Below are 20,740 nucleotides of genomic sequence, written 5' to 3' on the forward strand. Positions count from 1 at the left end.
TCAGAGGGAGCTGTTTCTCACAATGTTTTATACCACCAACCTCTCCCCATTACTTGTCACCAAGAAAGGTTTTATGCTAATAATTATTTTGAGTAATTACCAATAGTGTACAGTGTCTTTAAGAGTGGTTTAGTTTTCAGATTCAATGTTGTGTAGAGCACCTCATTTCGTATCAGTCCATTTTTTATTGCTCCAAAACAGACGTTGAAATATAAATATACACAGGCTTATAACATACAAATTTATTAAACAATATTGCAACACTGTCTGTTATCTAATGATACAAAAGAAATATCACACACTGATCTTAAAACTATCTACACGGTAACGTTTTTCCAAGATGCAAATGTAAAATACAACAAATTCAAACATTCCTTTTGGATCATTCTTTTGTCATTTTCTGTGTCTATGCACTTATTACCTTTTCCATATATTTTGTACAGGAATGTCCTTATGGAGCATCCTATAGTCTTGGGAATTCCCCTATATGAACCCCCTTTCATTGTCACCATAATGGGTGCGCTCGTTTAGCTTCCCCGGGTCGACCCCTGTCTGCCCCGGTACGTTCGAATAGCTTTGGCGTAATTCCAGGGGCTCACCCGGGTCAGCCCCCAGTGCCCTGCTTGTGGAGTGGGTCACTTGGGGGTGACCCGAGGTGCATGGCGTCACCACGAGAGGGCGAGTGTGATCGTTCGATTAGCTGTTGTCAGGGGCTCACCCGAGTGAGCACTGCGGGGTCGACCCAGGGGAAGCTTATCGAACGCACCCTATGTACCAAAAATATAGGCACATTGTTTTCATAGGTGGGCGGGGCTGGAGGGGAAAGATAGTACGTATAACAATGGTAATTCTTGATTTGTCAAGATTATCTAAATCCCATTGTACAAACAAACAACCAGGGTCCAATTTCATAGTGCTGCTTCAGCAGAAAATACTGCTTGGCAAATATCTTTGCAAAGCAAAAAAATAGTCGGGCACCAGCCACAACAATGCAAACGTAATGTAATTTGGGCTGGTGACCTGTTTCTGCTAAGCAATACTATTCTGTGCTTAGCACAAGTCTTTGTGCTTACAGGCTTTATGAAATTGGGCTTAAATCACCTATTCTTGAGATTGAGCAAAAAAATGGGGCTACGTCGTTAGTCATCTGTCTAGCAACGAGTCAACTGGCCTATGTGTCTCAGCACTTAAGTTGCGTGTTCTATTTATGTCCCCATATGATGTTGTTACACTTGCACCTATACCCTCGTTCTCTAATTGTTTACATCCGCACGAGGAGTCATGCGAGCTTACTGTGAACAGAAAGAGGATGCGACTCGAGTGTCAAAATAGATGTTCTGTGTAGGAGCATCAAGCCTTCAAAACAATCATAGCAAGTAGTTTCTGTGTCCTCAACGTAAATTTAAATAAATAACTTCCCAGGGAGCAACATGGTGACACAAATTGATGTGCGTGCGGGTTCTTTCTGCAAATCGGGCCTCGGTGCGAAGACAAATTTCAAAAAAAACGTAAATATGGACCAGTGGCACTTCACAGTCCGCCATCTCATGGAGTCGAATATTTGGTTCCAAAAAGTAGCGGACCATGTTCTGTCATTAATTCACATAAAACCACATTTTTTGTTTTATAAATGTACGCTGTAAATGAAATGTAATCAGAAAAGTGACTTGTCATACCCTAACTCCAAAAAGCTCGAGGTTTACATTCAACCCGGTCCTGGGTCCTGGGTCCTGACCAGTTTCTGGGTCAGCCGAAATCTGTGTCAAAAATGACCTAGATATGAGTCAAAGTGACGTAAAATCTGAGTTTAACTCATTTTTGTAACCACATTCTTGCACAGTCTGACCCAGAAATGGGTCAAGTTTCAAGCGTGACCCCGAATCCGGGTCAAATCTGACCCATATTATTTTAGAGTGTACGTAAACGCACAGAATAAACAAACAAACCATTGCTTAAAAAATACAAGGCAACCCTTTTGATTGAATAGTTTTTTTGTTTTTTTTTGCACGGGTAATTACCAATAGTGTTCAAAAGCCTGACCCTAATAAACTAAACCATGGTCTTAAAGCGCTTGGCAAACATATGTAATTCAAATTTCCCTTCAAGATACTGCAAGGGAAGTATTTTCATATTTTAATCATTTGAAGGACATGATTTTGGTGCACAGTATTTAAAAAAAAGCAAGTCAGCTGTCACTTCAAATCTGCATCAATTCATTATGACAAACCAAATATAACACACCAGAAGTGGACCTGTCGAAATGACAAAAAAATCGGAATGATTCTTAATCTATACTGAAGGCGGTTCTACATCCGCAATGACCAATTTCTAACCGAACGTGAATTCCATGCACAGAAAGCGAGACTGATGAATGGTGACTGACTGTGAAATCGATAGCCGCATATTATTTTTTAACTTAAATATTCTCTTCGTTTACGTAGACGGCCATGTTATTTACGGTTATGTGCATGGAAGCGGCCATCTTGATTACGGTTACTGGCCTTGAAGCGGCCATCTTGATTACGGTTAATGGCCATCTTGATTACGGTTACTGGCCTTGAAGCGGTCTTCTCGATTACGGTTATTGGCCTTGAGGCGGCCATCTTGTTTGTGGTTATTTTCGTTAAAGCGGCCATCTTGTTTAAGGTTATTTGGGTTGAAGCGGCCATCTTGTTTATGGTTATTGCCGTTGAATCGGCCATCGTGTTTATGGTTATTTGCCTTGAAGCGGCCATCTTGACTATGGTTATTGGCGTTGAAGCGGCCATCTTGTTTATGGTTATTGGCGTTGAAGCAGCCATATTGACGGTATGGTTACTGTGGCGTTGAAGCGGCCATCTTGTTAATGGTTATTTGCATGGACGCGGCCATCTTGAGTACGGTTATTGGCATTAAAGCGGCCATCTCGTGTATGGTTGTTGCTTAAAAGCGGCCATTAAAGGCCTGCGTTAACATGATCATCTTGTGCACGGTTGTTTGCCTAAAAACGTCAATCTCGTTTACGATTATTTGCTTTAACACGACGATCTTTTTTACGGTTGTTGGCATTTGGGCGGCCATCTTGTTTCATCCCATTTGGATCATTGTGAAGTCTGGCACCTTTCTGGGTAATTGCACAATGGTACCCTGGGAAGATGCACAACTTTGATAAAGATCTACAATGACACCACAGTCACTCTGAAACAACCACTGTGTCCGAAGAGGCACCCGGAGGACATGCATTGTGCGGATGTGACAGAACCATCTGGGTCAGACTCAGGGAGTGACCCTGACAAAACTGACACGCATTCTTCATGACCTATTTCTCATTGTGTTTTGTTTCTTTTCTTTTTTCCCCCTCTCGGCACAATTTTCTCCCGGAACTTGCTTCCGGCCCTAAGCTGTGATTCAGGGCTTCCTTACAACCTCATTTAGTAATGTCAGTTTTTATGAAGGACGCAAAACACGAGCGTAAAAGTCTAATATGACAGATCTGTCTGAACCTCATTTCTTAAAACGAAATTTTACACGCACGACTAAATTGTTCATTACTTTCACCGCTTGTGGTACTACCATAGATAGAACTGTTGAACGTTGAGCCTGTTAACATCTTATGGACACACGCTGCCATGTTGTTTCACCATGTTTGCCATAAAACCCTTGCACTGCATAGGCTACCATTTTGAGATAATTATAGTTGACATATACCTCAAAATGGTGTAAATCTGTCTGTACACACTTCGAACCAAACGGTGCACACGTATCCTGTTGTGTCCGCCATTAGCTCAAAATGATTACTTGCTCATAATATGTCAGACAATATTACAACGCGATCCAGTTTACACGTCACGCAAAACTTTCAACCATTGGTACACGTCTTTTTTTCCCTGGGTCAATGGCATTTTTTAGCTTTTGACGTCAGATGCATCTGTATATCGTGACATGCGTTGCATGGCAAGTCTTGCCTTAGGGCTACTACGTAATTTTTAGATTGACCAATACACACAAACTTAGAAAATCCACAAAACATTTTTGTTATGCCCGCATGTTACGTGATATCAGTTTACCCAACACAAGCGTCACGTGGTATTACTGGAACAAGACGAGCAAGTTCAAGTAGAGACCATTTTGTCAACCCCTGGTCAACATTCCATGGTTATGTACGCAGAGTACCAGGCAAAAATCACCCAATGGTCGACTTTGGTTCCTCGCACGAACTTGACTAAAGTTGTTGGTATGCATAATGATAACTTTTTCAAAAGGCCATACAAATATTGCAGAGCCGGTTATATAAATTTATAAATAGCTCTAATATTTTGACGACTGCGATTGCCTGTACGTCAATTCCAACGTGGCCCCTATCTAGTCAAACAAACCGACGCCATAGTCAACCAGTTGCTGGTTAAAATAGTTCCTTCTCTCTAAACTCAATTTGAGGCACCACGACTTTGGTGACTCACTAAAGAGGTTCAAAAATAGCCGTCAAGGACGACGTTGTAATCCTGTGTTTCATGTTTGTGGTTACAACAAATGACATTATAACTTGCGGGCAAAGTATCGAATAACAGCCAGAACACAAAAACAAAGTAATCATGTGGTTTTGCTAAAACTAAATAACCATCGAACTAATAGGTTGACAAGTTGGGTGAACCATTCTAGAATAAGCGCGTGTCTTACATCATAAATAATTGTTAAAGACCAGTATCCGCACTATGTGTGACCCGGCAGATTACTTGAAGTCAAAACACGTGAAAGTATAAGCTTAACCGATCATCGTGGTCGAGAGTAAACAGTGAACAGAAACATCAATTATTTTTACTGATCACGGACTTGAACGATCAAAGTTAAATGCTTCACTTGTTTCTCAACAGCTTTAGAGCAAATCAGGGACAAAATAGATTTTAAAATACGTTTCCATCACGACCATATTGATACCAAGTTAATTGTACATCTGTGAACAGTACATCTGTGAAATTGTATTTCAAAATTGATGGTTTTTTTTAGCAAACACTTTAACTTGTGTATTTTGATCTGGTCGCAGAAAGCCATTGACATTATGTTATGATGTATGTGTTTCCAGAAGATAGCAAACCAACTATTAAAGACAGTGGACACTATTGGTAATTGTCAAAGACTAGTCCTCTCACTTGGTGTATCTCAACATATTCATAAATTAACAAACCTGTGAAAATTTGAGCTAAATTGGTCGTCGAAGTTGCGAGATAATGATGAAAGAAAAAACACCCTTGTCATACGAAGTTGTGTGCGTTTATAGATGGTTGATTTCGATACCTCAAATTCTAAATCTGAGGTCTCGAAATCAAATTCTTGGAAAATTACTTCTTTCTCGAAAACTACGTCACTTCAGAGGGAGCCGTTTCTCACAATGTTTTATACCATCATCCTATCCCCATTACTCGTTACCAAGAAAGGTTTTGTGCTAAAGAATTATTTTGAGTAATTACCAATAGTGTCCACTGCCTTTAAACACAAGTTTTTGAATTTCTTTTACATGATAAATCGATGTTTTGGGAAGTCGTCGTCCAGTTTTCAAACACATCGATAATCTGTGATAACATTTATGGAATTGACATATTTTGAAATAATATTGAAAACACAGAATAACTGTTAATTATGTTAATTTATTATGAGCTGATTTCGATTGTTGCAAATCAAAATAAACAAAATTGACATTTTGGGGATCTGGACAAAAAGTGTTTTCCCTCTGTTAACTGTACTAAATACTGGATTATGGTCGTAAAAATAAATAGTCCTAAAAATTATTTAAAAAAAAACTCACAGAGTTGACTCACTGAAATAAAGAATTGCCTCCTTCATTTACAATGTTTTAACTTGTCAAACAAGGTCTTATTGGCCTTGTTGGGGAACTTAGTGAGTCAACTGCGTGAGCTTTTTGACAATGAAGTTGATGAAGTTATGATACTAAACCATTGTAACGTAAATTTCGTGTCCCGTCTCTTTCCCCCGTTTGGGTTCTGCCTCTCCACTCTCGGAGTTGACAGAAGAGAACACCCAACTACCAGGCACCTTCAGATCTGCCTTGGTGCCCAGAATGGTCTTAATATCAGTCAAACTTTCCGGGCGTGCATAAATCACATCATCAGGCGGTTTATCCGGTAGTGGTTTCGGCGGTAGTTCAGTATTTAAATCTCCTGAAGTGGACCTGTACGTCAGGAGAGTCGGTATTGTCGACTGCTTGCCGAAGGAGGCCGCCGCCAGCGTGAGGTCCTTGTCGCCGCGCACCGTCGCTTTGGTCTGGTTCCGACAGCAGCACTGGCACAGGACGGCGAATGCGATGATGAGGATGATAAGACTCATCCCCGCCTCGCACAGAGCAACGATGATCAGTGGGCTCATCACGAACGGTTTGACTTCCGTGTCTGTGGTCGCCGTTGCGTTCGTGACGGCAATTTCTTTGGTTGTTATAAAATGTGTTGGTGTTGTTGCATTGATGTGACTGCTGAGGGTTACATTTACTGTCGTTGGCGCCAAAGTATGTCCCTGTGATTTGCCAGGAGTGGGGTGGATCACTTGCACAGGCTTGAACGATGGGCGAAGTCTTCCGCTGCTAACCCTCCCTCTCAGCGCGCGCCAGGCCATCTGCCCGATTACAGGTTTCGGTGCCACCCGGTCTCGGTTCCCACCTGCCGTATCATGATGCCGCTGTCCCGGCCCATCAGACCGGCTCTTGTTGTTGCCATCTGTGGGTGAATCCCCCGATGTAAATGGCTGCTCCACCACCCGCATCTCAAGATCCACCACGTACTCGGCAAAGCGACAGGAAACAACTAAGCCATCGTCCTGGGGTGTCACCTGTGAAATGTTTATCTTAATCCCGTCAGAGCTTATGGTGAATCGAGACGGGTTTAGTTCGGAGTTATAGACCCAAGTGGGTCTCAGAGGCGCGGCGGCACCGTGTCCCTGCTTCTCCTGAACCGGGCAGACAAGCTGCCCGTCCGTGCTTGATACCAAACTCACCACAAAACGCGTCCGGTTTTTTACTATGGGGTCGACTATAAATGGTCCCATTGAGCAGCTTCGTGTGGCATGCCCTCCTGGGCTCCTCTCGTCCCTAAATCCAATCAGACATGTTAGTTTACCCGTTTCTAATTCCGGCACGTCCATCCAATGCTTGAGATTGTAGAGTTCCGTATTTTCCGCCGTGCCCTCAATCAGCACCGTTCCATTCCAACTGCGTAATTCTACTCTGGTACTTTGCTGGTTGTTGTGAACCAGGCAGCCAAATGAGGCTTGTTCGCCCTGGCGAGCTGCCTGGGCCATCTGACTCGCCGTGGGCTGGACGCAGCGAACGGACGGCGTCAGGACCTCCACGACGGCGAGTGTCGCCGCACGCGATCGCAACCAACGCCTCTGGTTCAACTCCCAGAACTCCACCACGTAGCAGTGGTACACGCCAGCGTCCTCGGCTTGTACATTGTGGATGAAGAGATTGAAATACAGACCGTTGCCCGACTGGCTGTCGTCTTCTACCGTGATTCGCGTCATCTTATCGGGGTCATTCGTGAGCACCGATCGGCCGCTGGTCTGGAACGTTGTCTCCTTCATCCATGCGACAACTTGGTTCTCAGCCAGAGACGACACCTCGCACTCCAGCCTAGCCGTGCGTCCCGAAAGTACAGTTACGTCCTTTGGCTCCACTAGAAACTGAGGGAGGCTGGAACCCGACTGGGCGATTGAACAGGTGACGAAGCCCGCCAAAAAGCAGCAGACGATATATAAAAAGCACTCCATTGTTGTAATAGTCCAATACTGGCAGATGCTAACTGTCTCTTAAAAGTGTTCATTCCAGTCACACCTGTTCCATGCAAATGCTGGCAAGCGCTTCTCCAAAATCCAAAATCTAACCGTGTGTTTACGAGAATGTGTTGTTATTGTAATGTTACTGGATGGTCCTCACACAATGAGCTCAGACTTCCCACTGCAAACGCGTCTTTTCCAATGGTGACTACAAACTCAACTGACAACGCATGACACCCGAGTATGCCATGTCGAACTACATCACCGCGATAAGCAACGTAGGCGTGGTGGAACGGTTTTAAGAGTGTACATCACATATAGAATAGAGAAGTCTTCAGAGATGAAACTTCCTTGGGATAAGTGAAATCCAGATTCGCATACATAAACTTCCGCTTAGTGAGGGAGAGAGAGAGAGAGAGAGGGACAGAAAAACACTGCACTCCTCTGTATTGACTTGTCTGTGTGTATGTGACGAGTTGCTATGCGAGGTAGGCCCTACTTGACGCACGACCGGACCATCATCTGACAGCACGTGGCTTACCGAGCGCAGTTAGGGGGCTTATGCTCTGCGCCGTCTCACTAAGGAACGAATTGATGAGAAATTTCCCGGTGACTTATAAACTGTTCTTTTCTTTCTAAACTTCTTCTGAGTTGAGGTTCCTCCTATCGAAGCGCCTGAAACGTTCTCAGTTATTATGAGTGACAGGCTCCAGCTAGTAGCGCCCGGCGACTGTTTCATGTACCATACAAGTCGGGCAGTGATGAAAGTATTCATATTTCAGTATGGAGCTTTTCTGTTCATTTGACTGAGTTATAATAACAACCATCATAGTGCCAAAAACTGCCAAAAAAGGACGCGCAATGCGCATTACATATACATCACAGAGTTAAACAAACGGCTAAGAAACCTGCAGATATAAAGTTTTAAAAAAACTTTTAAAAAACACTTATGTAAAGAGAAACAGGAACTTCATAAACCCCAAACATAAAACTGCTACAAACTTTAAAGGCGCACTAAGAAGGAGGAATGTGAGAAAGAACCAACCTGTCAATGAACAATGTTACTAAGGTTGTAAAGACTGAATCCAAAATGAGCGGCTACGGCTCTGGCTGAAGCTCGATTGTCATGTGATCATGCACTGAAGCATTATGAGACTCATATCAACACCCTTAGCAACATAAACAGCCGCAGCCAGCAGTTCAAAAGGCCGCAGTCCATATTTAGAATTAGAATTCGGCTTCGAGATATCAATTATAAAAACAGCAGAGAGAAACTTTCAAACTGACATTCTATACAGCATGTTTTTATATTTACGTGTAACACCGTGATTGGTAATGATTTATACATTGAACAGTTGCCAGGGTTTGTGGCGCCCTTAACCCTCATTATTATTCATGATTTATTCAGGAGTAAGTATGCGGGTGTCAAAAGGTTCGTAGGAACAAACATTTGGCGCCAGGGGGCAAGGTTGGAGGACGTTCCCCCTTCACGCAAGTTTGTCTTTGAAGATCTAAGCATTGTTTTGGAGATATTAGTACCAGACATGCAATTCGTCTTTTTTAATCTGGTACCCTGCCTCCTTGCCCACCCAATCACACGTCCGTGCGGCACCTAAATGTAACCCGAGCCCTAAATGTAGCCTAGGGTTTGGGGCTACATTTAGGTCAGGCTACATTTAGGGCTCGGGCTACACTTAGGTGCCGCACACACGTCACTGAAACAACATCCCAACACTATAGTTTGTATTTTGATTTACCCCAAACTATTCACAACTGTTAAGATAAAATATGAAATCTTAATGGAATTAATGGCGGAATCTTTCATCCGTAGTTAAACCCTTTTCAGTAAGTTCAAGTTTGATAATAATAAAATAGATCACTAAACCAGCATCCTTTGTTAAAAAATACCCAATGTTAATAACGTTATAAAGTAATTGTTCTCACAAACGACAATTTCATCTGTGGGCCGGGAAAGGGAACCAGTAACTAGATCTAATAAATGTACATGTTTGCATCTTTCACCCTTTTCAGTCTATGATTTCACAGAATTCTGGCCATGTTTAAAGGTAAGGTCATATCTTTGTCAATACTCGAAAAATGAATTACCATAAAACGTCGTTGATGAGTAGCATTGCAGCTGTTGATAATATGAAGTATTTTTTTAAAGAATTCCCTAAACATTTTTGCACAAAAAAACTCATTTGAAACTGAGAAACGAAACTTGCATGACGGTTTCGGTTTGTACCCAAGTCTGGATGTTACTTTGACAATCACCTTCCTTTAAAATAGTGTTCTACGCATTCATCAGCGAATAGTGCACATGACCCGTATAGGCTCATCAATTTTAAGTGTGTTCTGAAGAGATACGGTCATCTGATATCAAAAAATAGGCGTTTTTTACAGATGCATAATTACGCTCAGGAAAGCGGAATTTGGCTGAAAATAACTGACTGTTATAGCAGATGGTTTTTTTGTATAGGAATGTATTATGACTCAACGGAGTTTTTTTTATTGATGAATGATTATACAGGCAGTAATGGGGATACCCGAAATGATGTTTCATGAATAGGCTGGTACAGCATTGAACTTTGATTTGAGAGCCGGTGTTGATTAATTTGCAGTTCTGGAATTTTGAAAGAAAAATCAAAAACCTTTTGACCTGATGTACAGTAATGTAATCGATGGCTGGTATAAGCATGATTGTGTGTAAATCTTTTTTTAGTTATATTTGGTTATAAAAAGACCCGGTTGTTGAACCAACATGCACTTCTCATCAAAATTTACATGGTGCTACCGCTAACCTCATCTAATTATTCTACCGACATGCAAAAGAAATCTAACTTATAGAGAGATTCACACATGGAGTTGTATACTTCAAACCTCATCTGATTATATTTAATCAGACAAAGTTTCAAATCCTACTGAAAACTATATTACTACGTCAATGTCACTAAATTCCACATAAAAGTTACAGATGAAAACAGGAAAACAATGTCTTACTGAAAACCGAACTTCCTATCTAGGAAATAGATGAGGACGAATTCACTTGATGTTAGCCCAAGTAATATAAACAATTGTGATGGATTTGATTGGAAAATTCATTTGAAATAAAGAAATTACTTTGAAATCAATATTGATTCTCAGATAATTAACCGTGAACTTGGAATGAACGCGTTGCTGATGAGATGCGTCATATTGTCTAATTTTGTTTTGCTATTTTAACAGTTTGTTTGATTGAATTTGTTTTGTGAGCAAACCGAACAGCTTTGTCTTAACTACTATAAGCATTAGTAACGTACATGTAAATAGCTTTATGAAGTATCCTGTACTGTTCAAGAACTTTACTCCTTTTCGGAAACGAAACGACTTCGCAAGTTCTACTTCTTATTATTATTTAAAGGGAAGTTTCATTATTGGTAATTGTCAAAGACCAGTGTTCTCACTGGTGTATCTCAACATAGGCATAAAATAACAAACCTGTGAAAATTTGGGCTCAATAATTGATCATTGGAGTTGTGAGAAAACGATGAAAGATAGGAATAAAAGATTTCTAGCTGGAAGTCTTTTATTATTTTAGTGAGAAATTACCTCTATTTCAAAATCTATGCTACTTCAGAGGGAGCTGTTTCTCACAATGTTTTATACTATCAACAGTTCTCAAATGCTTGTTACCAAACGTGTACCTTCCCTTTAATTTTAATTTTAAGCCAACTTTAATTAATGTATTCCTCCAATTACTCAAACTACTTCAAGCTATAGGCCATACAAACCAAATAACATTTCAAGTACAGTAATTTAAAGGGGAAAAAGCAGGCTATTGATGGGAGATAAAAACATGTTTCAAGACTCCGTGCATCGGCGGCCATCTTTTGGCGTCACCAAATGGAAACAAACACGTGTGTACGCGCGCTGCGCACGACTCTCAGCCAATGATAGCTCTCCATTGACCTCTGGTAGGATGGGGACTATATTTCGGGCTTGTGACGTCACATGCAAGGGGGTCTCTATTATGAGAGTAGTATTTTAGTCAACCTCGAGTTTGGGTGTGTCACTTCGTGTTACTAATTCATCCCCCGAAAATTTATTGCCCACGATATTGGGGAACGAGGTCAGAAGGGTGAGGGATTTGTGCCAAGGACAATAAGACCTTTGTTCTTTGCCAGTCTTGTGATGGGAAGGGATGTGACAAACAGGAATCGATTGTTTAGCACTGCCTTGGAAGTTTTCGTTAACGTTATATTAAAACAAACCTTTGGAACAAGTACAGTACAGCACAGTACATAATATATCAGTACTAGTGCACATGGAGTGTACACTTTGGTCATAAGAGGTCCGTCTACATAGTTCGAGAAGTGCTAAGTTTGTTTTTGCCCAGATATCATCAAAATCCAGGAATCAACAACAAATTATCTCATGTACACAAATGTACAGACCATTAGTGAAATATGACGTCATCGGAAATTTTTGGATTTGACAAAATTGCACCAGCAGCGAAAGCACTTTTGGTGCTTTTGGTTGGTGCTTTTGGAGTCTTGTTGAGAAACAAACTGGGCTTTGGAACACGATGGTATTTTTGTATTCCTTTATTGTTGGTGTAACTGCGGTATTTTGGGGCCCGTCACCTAATACCAATGGCATTTACCGCAGTTTTAAGATGAGATTAGGGTCATGTAATTTTCCCAACTTTCGTAAGCAATCTATCTTTTGGGACAATGAGTGCATCACAATACTGAATTTTACCTTGTAGCCTCTCTTTAAATAGTGGATCTTTAAGTAGTGGATTTATTTACGCCTTGGGCGAGACGGACAATACTTAAAAGCCATGCTTTATGTAGCACATAGCAAAATTGATGATTGCATAAACAAGACACCGTGCCTTCATTTTATTAACAGCATGTTGCTGTTCATTATAATTATGTTTGTTAATAGAGTAAAACCATTTCTGTATGGAGTGATTATCTATTTCCTGTTTTCTACATAGTTATAAGATTGAAAGTCACATGGGTCCCCCTTTCTCTTTAACGACCCTTTTCCTTGACCCGTGACTTCCAAAAGCAATTTCTAATTAGCTTGCAATCTTCCTTTAATTAGACGCTTTACCAGGTTTGTGTTACCGGTCATTAAGTATGCATTAACTCATTAAGCTCACCTGCTCATTCTATTGGTCAGAGAAGTGGCATGTTAATGAGGTAATACTCGTTACGTCATGCTTAAAGCTGCAGGTATTAAAGTGGTAGTCTGGGATAATCAACGAGGGTTTGGGGGATTTGGACGTCTTTGAAGCAGAATTTTTGCAAGAAGGAATGGCTGGTAAGGTTGCTCTTTTCTCGAAGTCCCTCTCACCGAAGCACTATGTGGATTGGGTTTTCAGTCTCTACTGCGTTGGTTTTCCCTGGAATATATTTCTCTGCATGGGGTTTTCCTCCCACATCTAAAACTGAAACTTCTTCATTGTCTTCTTGTCATTGGTTGACTCTAACAAGAACGTTGAGATAACATACAAATCCAAATGGATGTCAATGATTTGGATGAGGGGTGGAAATGGCGAAAAAATGTCCCTATAGTTACTACATAGATCCAGTTTGGACTTCTGTCAAGAATTGTATCCGTGGAACTTATTTATGGTCACAGACAATGGTCAGATTTGACTCGGATCCGGTCCCGCTAGACCTGAGCCATTTATGGCTGTGTGTTTTATGGCATTCCATGATCCTGTACAATCAATGAGCACACAACAACCACGAACCATCTAAAAAAAAAAATCAAATCGTTTGTGTTACGGTTTTGGTTGTTCCAGTCAAGCTGACTAAAACAACGATAACCAGTTCTCGTCTTGTCTGGGTGCCACACTGGGTTTTGTCTCGTGTTAAATGAAATTGTGTGGAAATTTTGTTGTATTGTTGTATTATGCAAACATTGTTCTAGAGAATGGTATTCCCTATTGAACTTTATCATCAATGAGGTTTCAGGTTGCAACTGTAAATTAATTTTTCCTTTTTTATAATTACACATCCTGTACTTTGACTCCAAAACACAGATGTTAAACAAAATATGAGACCAAATTAGATTAAAACTTGACACTTAGGTTTTCAGGTATAATCACTATGCCATGCTTTCTGTTAGTGCGAAATAAAATAACGTTGACCTGTCATGAATTTATGGAGGTCTAATTAGTTTGACTTCCCCATATACTTTGGGGGAAATCAGTTGCCATTTTCCCTTAAATAAAGTAAACAGTGAACTGATGTTATGCATTTCACCCTGTTCGATGACACACGTGTATTATAGCAAACCAAAGTTTGCAATCGTTCTGTTTATAGACTCTACTTTAAATGTATTTGTGCTAGCTAACACTAATAATTTCGTTCACTCGCAAACTTTGAGCGGACAAAATTATTTTTAGAGTTACACACCGTGGGCCTATAGTTTGTTTGTTTGTTTGTTTGTTTGTTTGATTGTTTGTTTGTTTGTTTGTTTGTTTGTTTGTTTGTTTGTTTAGATGATCTACCCACCAAGGGAACTCGGTAAACTCCCACAAGGGGATATAAACACCAAGCTTGAGAGCACGAAATTATTTCGAGCGCACAAACGGAAGCGTATTGCCGCCACATGAATATTTGTACGTACTATCGTGTACGTACACAATAAATCCAAATTTATTGTGTACGTACACAATAAGTCCAAACAACTTATCGTGTACGTACATGATAAATCCAATCTTACTTATCGTGTACGTACACGAACAACTCGAACTTATCGTGTATGTACACGATAACTTATCGTGTACGTACACAATAACTTATTGTGTACGTACACAATAAATCTAAAATAAAAAAAATTAAGGCTAGTCCTAAGTTAGGACGAGTAATAGGACGAGTAACTCGTCCTAGTTGAGATAAGACTAGGCTTGAAAGCTCAAAGATGTATCTTGCCGAATCGTGCTCTCAAATCTCATAGCTTTAAAGGCGGCTCGTGCTATGAACCAACACAAGATTCAAATCATCTTGAGTTTATTACAGAGTCTTGAGATTTCCTCACAGCCGTTTCCAAGATACGTTTCCTATCACAGGGATTTCCGCTTCACATTCACATAATCTCAATCTAGGATCTTCTCCAAATATGCAAAAAGAGGGTTCCCGGTTTTTCATAAACTAAAGGAACGGTTTGTCATCAGCATAAATAAATAGGGCATACGATTACGGCAAAATGACAGAATTAGGAACTGGATATTAAGAATAGGCAAAGCTACTTGATCATGGATTGTATATTAAAAATCATATTATTCAATCTCTCGTGTGTGATGTTTGATTTCAGTTTTATTAAATGTTTTGAGCAGTGGCGCAAGGAAATGGGGCACAGGGACACGTGAGCACCAATCTACCCCCCCCCCTTAAATTTTACCATACTTTCGGCGTTGGTTTTGAGGGGAAATTGCCTCTTTTTAGGGAGGCCGCGCACGTTCAGTAACTGGATGAGAAAACGGCTTTTCAGTTTTTACCTGTTTTTTGTGGGGTTTTTTTCGATTGTGTACTTACTGCGCGGTCGAAACGGCATGCTAACCTTCTTGTGCTTAACTGCACAAAAATTAAAGGCGTAACAATACAAATCCATTGTGAAAGCGCAATATGGCCGCCTAATTTTCTTGTAAACCTGTGAAATACGTTGGACCCTGGTAGTTGCAAGATTATTTTGTTAAAAGAATTCAGATGGTTTGTTGTCAACAATTCTTTAAAACTGTCACATACTGATCCTTAACGGTAAATAGCCGTCGTGTCTGTCTTGGAAATCAGTTTGTGTCTATATTGCTCGGGCCGGTGTTTCATGACGCATTTCACCATGTGTTTTAATCCTGCAGTCAGTTTGGAACACTTTCCATTCGGTGTACTTTCCCCCAATCGCTGCATTTCCTTAACCTGAAAACCAGGTTTTGTGATCAGAATAGATAAAAAACACCTTTATCTTAAGCCTGTTGAGAGTGGACAATGGGATTAATCGTCCTTTCTAACTCATTAATGCCGCCATTTTTAACGCGAAATTGAACCCGACGTCTGAAAAGACATAATCGTGTTGAATTCCACAAGGATGCCATACCACTGGACCTTCTAATTTCAATCCAAGATGGCACGGGTTAGGGAATTAATAGTATAGAACAGATTCTAAAGTTATACGAATAATCCTGCGAAAGCGAAGGCGAAGCGAATGTCACAAATTCGCAACGAATAATTCGCAGCAGGGCAATCTGACTCTGGGCAACTCACTTGCGAATATTGCTCGTCAAATTTACGTCGAATTCGCATCGCATTCGCATTCGCAGGAAGCATGAACCTGGCTTTAGTCAGTATAGTTTCGTACAACAAAAGTTGTTTTAATACTCTGCTATGTATTTGGTCAAATTATAGTCTCAAACCATATACATTTTTTTTTTGCACGAGATAGGCCTGACCCATTTTGGGGTCAGCCTGACCCACTTTGGGGTCAGGCTGACTCAGAAAGTGGGAAAATGTGGGTATTTTAAGTCGGATTCTTTATTAGTTTAAACCATTCCTGGACAACTTTGAAAATACGTATTTTGCATGAGTGTGACAGTGACTGCTCTAATTCCGAGCCAATAGTTCAGACAATCCATGTTCCGAGAACCCCTTGTTCCGAAAATAAACTGTGATTTATTCGCTCTAGGGTTAGAGTTGGAGCATGATGGGGGCTTATGGATTAGGAAAATACACTAAGGTTGTCACACAGGGCGTCGAATAAGGTGTGTCGAAACATAGGAGTGTAACTGGGCTTAAACAATCATTCACAAAAACCACACGGACCAAACTCGCTTAATTATTGTTTAACCCCAACCTCCGAAGAAAAAAACAAAACACGATCCCTCTTATTATCGCGCAAACGCTATAAATAGCTGTCTGGCTTGCAGTTAGGCTATGATATATCATAACGGATGTTTGCTTCCACGCGAACATTACCGTAGCTATGAAAACATAACTCTTGATTAATTACTCTCCTTTCTTCAATTATATTTTAACTTGATAGCCCAACGCCGCTGGCGCACTCGGCATATGGACGTTTCTGATAACTCTATGCACAAGGGTAAAGAAGTCATGCGACTGGCCGGGAAATAGTGTTACTGTATGTAAAAAATAATGTCAGGGTTGTGGAATACGCCATCTTCGGGCGTAAGTCTGTCCGAGGATAGGGGTTCCCAAGTTTTTGCGGTGGCACATTTGGGGTCGAGGTTCAAATCAACCATTGGGGAAAGGAAAGCATTTCAGTTGCAATGATCTCCCCACCCTCTTAAAAACAGGCTTAAACAAGGAAACAAACATTAATGGCTTAATTTTGTAGTCATCCTTACATGACGTCACAGGCACAAACAGCGCCCTCGGAGAGGTTAAAGGCCGAGAAAGTTGTGCGTTTCGCGTAAAAGCGTCGGATTTTCCATAGGTTGACCTCAGTGGTGGTGGCAGCTTCAAGTACATTGGAATGGTAATTATTTTCGTTCAGTAATGATCATTATCAGTGACTGATGACCATTGTGATTGAGATGATTCGTTTTGATTCTCCTCATCGAGTCATGAGTAATAATGTACTTTGTCCATGAGCCAAAACCGTCCAGTATTTCCATTGGTGTGTGTTTGTTTGTTTGTTTGTTTGTTTGTTTGTTTGTTTGTTTGTTTGTTTGTTTGTTTGTTTGTTTGTTTGTTTGTTTGTTTGTTTGTTTGTTTGTTTGTTTGTTTGTTTGTTTGTTTGTTTGTTTGTTTGTTTGTTTGTTTGTTTGTTTGTTTGTTTGTTTGTTTGTTTGTTTGTTTGTTTGTTTGTTTGTTTGTTTGTTTGTTTGTTTGTTTGTTTGTTTGTTTGTTTGTTTGTTTGTTTGTTTGTTTGTTTGTTTGTTTGTTTGTTTGTTTGTTTGTTTGTTTGTTTGTTTGTTTGTTTGTTTGTTTGTTTGTTTGTTTGTTTGTTTGTTTGTTTGTTTGTTTGTTTGTTTGTTTGTTTGTTTGTTTGTTTGTTTGTTTGTTTGTTTGTTTGTTTGTTTGTTTGTTTGTTTGTTTGTTTGTTTGTTTGTTTGTTTGTTTGTTTGTTTGTTTGTTTGTTTGTTTGTTTGTTTGTTTGTTTGTTTGTTTGTTTGTTTGTTTGTTTGTTTGTTTGTTTGTTTGTTTGTTTGTTTGTTTGTTTGTTTGTTTGTTTGTTTCCTGCATTCTTCTACATGCCAAAAAACGCCAATATCGTGCACCAGAATCCACCTCGTGACGTCACGACCAATATCATTTTATCAGTCTGTGTCTGTCCAACCTGTTTGTTCGTCCGTCTGTTCATGTTCCCGTTAATGTTCTGTTTGTATGCCCGTCAATCATCTCACTATGCCCAGGCGTCTAGAAGATACCTGGCTTATTATAAAGGTTTTGGTCTTGTAAAAGCTGCTTTATTATTTTCTTGTTGTGTATTGTCTACAAAATTAATTTCATGAACTATGGAACATAATGCGAGTTTCGAAATGACTAAACTAAAATCAACAATATTGATGGCTGGTATAGGACAGAATTCGAAGGGAAAAAAAATTTACTTTAAAAAGAAACGGAAAAAACATAGGTTTGTGTGTAACTTTATCTCCTGCAAAAAAACGTCATAAGGGGAAAACATGATTGTTTCCATGTTGTATTCAGTGCAAATTATCATGTCTGCCACCGTATACAGACGGTAGTGAATGAAACATGAATTGTTTGCTGTTTGTAAATTCCTTTATCCGTTGACCACTGAACCGCTAAAATATGATTTTATGCGATCCTTCCTCGTCTGAAAGGAGGCAAATTATCATGATAATTATTAAATTATCATGGTAATTTTGTTGCCTAGGGTGGGTAAAAGAATCAAGATGCAAGCCTATAGTGACTGACTTGTTATGGCAGCTGCAATAGGTCCCTAGATTCAAAATGGCCGCCACGCTTCGCCACATGGATTTTATATACTCTGGTACTTTTTTCCCCGATTTTTCTAGGGTTTTGTTTTCATGCATTCAAATCAAGGGATCAGAGAAGTGGCTATAGCACTGCTGCTCTGAAAAGTCAAAACAAGGGAAGATTATAAAGAAATGTTCAGTTCTAGATCAGAGATGAAAGGCTTTTGATTGTTTGTTTCTTGTTTTAATTATGATCATGAAATAGGGGCCTACTCTTTCTATTAAAAATTGTCTCATCTTCGAAAACGGTATGATAAACCAATCTCATTATCGAAAATCATTCCGGCAAAGAATTTGAAGCAAGTTGAAAGAAACTGTTTTTGAGGAAATAGTAATTCATTTGTGTTGAACAAAGAAAAGCATTTCAACCTGGAATTATTTCGAAATTTACCCAGTCAGTTTCCCTGGATTATTACTTGAGTTGTAAATTAACACTCAAAATGCTGTATGGCTTTGATTTCAGGCCAGACTTTCATGAAAAATGTCTCAATTCGTTGCCAACGTAGAACATCCGCAAGGGTATGGGCTTCTCTCCAAAACTAACAAGTCTCTTTGGGACATGATCTCCGCCCAAAGAACTTTCCTCCGATGGGATCAATATCATATGGAGGAAACCTAAAAATCCACATGTCACTCATCCATTGAAGACATTCGAATGAAATAAAGAAGAATCATACAGCATAATGTTGTCATATTTCTTTGGTAAACATAACCATCCCCCTGTCACGGGATGGCATTTGGGGAACAAGTCAGCGGATACCATACATTTACTACCCCGGCCCCTAGCTCATGTTTAACGGTACATCTCACACACAGGCATCCGCTGCCAATTTCCCCCGAAGACCGGGAGCATCAAACCAGACCATCAATTGCAATGGGTCTCTCTGTTGTTTAGTCTGGTTGCAAGAGGGGGAGCTTGCAAGGTGCTATTTTTCCCGTTGGATGAAGGGCAGAGGAAGAATGTTTTGGGGGGATTTCCTTCCCCGTGGGACCTCACCTGTCTGGTGAATTTATTAATAAAGTAAAAAATAATCAAAATAATAATCATAAGGTGACCTGAATAAATGAAGTGGATTCATCCTTCTATACTTGATGAGTGATATTTCTGTCTGATCGAATCTTCATCCCCCCCCCCGAAAAAAATCTTACTTCGATGTTGTCATTGATTGTCCGATTTCAAGCACAAAGATTCATCATATTGCCTAAGATTACACACTTAAAGGGAAGGTACATATTTGGTAATTACTCAAAACAAATATTAACTTAAAAACTGACTTGGTAACGAGCATTGGAGAGCTGTTGGTAGTATAAAACATTGTGGGAAACGACTCCCTCTGAAGTAACGTAGTTTTTGAGAAAGATGTAAATTCTCACTAAAATAATAAAAGCCTTCTAGCTAGATGTCTTTTATTCCTATCTGAAAGCACACAATTTTGTCCAACAAGTGTGTTTTTTTCTTTCATCATTTTCTCGCAACTTTGATGACCGATTGAGCCCAAATGTTCACAGGTTTGTTATTTTATGCTTATATGTTGGGATACACCAAGTGAGAACATTGGTGTTTGACAATTACCAAACGTGTACAGTGCCTTTAAGGCACCAAGTAAGGTTTTATGCTAATAATTATTTGGAATAATTACTCACTAGTAGTGGGCCCGGACCCATGCCGTAAAGGTTTCACATTTCGCATGCTCACGTTTTAACAGATTTGCCCCCTAAAATTTGTGTAATAGATCCGCACCTGAAGATGATGTTAACCCAAAAGGTTCTACTGCTGCTCACATTTTAAAGGCTTTATGTCCTGTTTCTTCATTCATTGTGCCTCTTTGCCTAAGATTGCACGCTCCATCTTTATTTGCCACCCCCCCCCCCCAAAAAAAAAAAAAAAAAAAATGTATTGTCTGGATCCACCCTTGACGATGCTGGTGATTATTGGAATGAAACGCCGTCTGGGCATCAGAAATAATATGGATACGAAGCTAATTGAGTTGTTTTGGGGTACAACAACCAATATCAACAAATTGCCGT

At 40.1% G+C, this 20,740-nt stretch overlaps 1 protein-coding gene across 1 annotated transcript; it reads right to left on the reverse strand.

Moving 5' to 3' along the window:
* Nucleotides 1-3,823: 3,823 nt before the first annotated feature.
* Nucleotides 3,824-8,326, reverse strand: LOC139947153 (uncharacterized). Its single transcript, XM_071945012.1, has one exon. The coding sequence runs from the start codon at nucleotides 7,750-7,752 to the stop codon at nucleotides 5,923-5,925; it is 1,830 nt and encodes a 609-aa protein (XP_071801113.1). The 5' UTR covers nucleotides 7,753-8,326; the 3' UTR covers nucleotides 3,824-5,922.
* Nucleotides 8,327-20,740: the final 12,414 nt, after the last annotated feature.

Source organism: Asterias amurensis, chromosome 14 (genome assembly GCF_032118995.1).
Source record: "Asterias amurensis chromosome 14, ASM3211899v1".
NCBI classification, from domain to species: domain Eukaryota; kingdom Metazoa; phylum Echinodermata; class Asteroidea; order Forcipulatida; family Asteriidae; genus Asterias; species Asterias amurensis.

What these genes read in the sequence shown, in the direction of transcription:
- LOC139947153 (XM_071945012.1), bottom strand. Translation starts at nt 7,752, where the DNA reads ATGGAGTGCTTTTTATATATCGTCTGCTGCTTTTTGGCGGGCTTCGTC.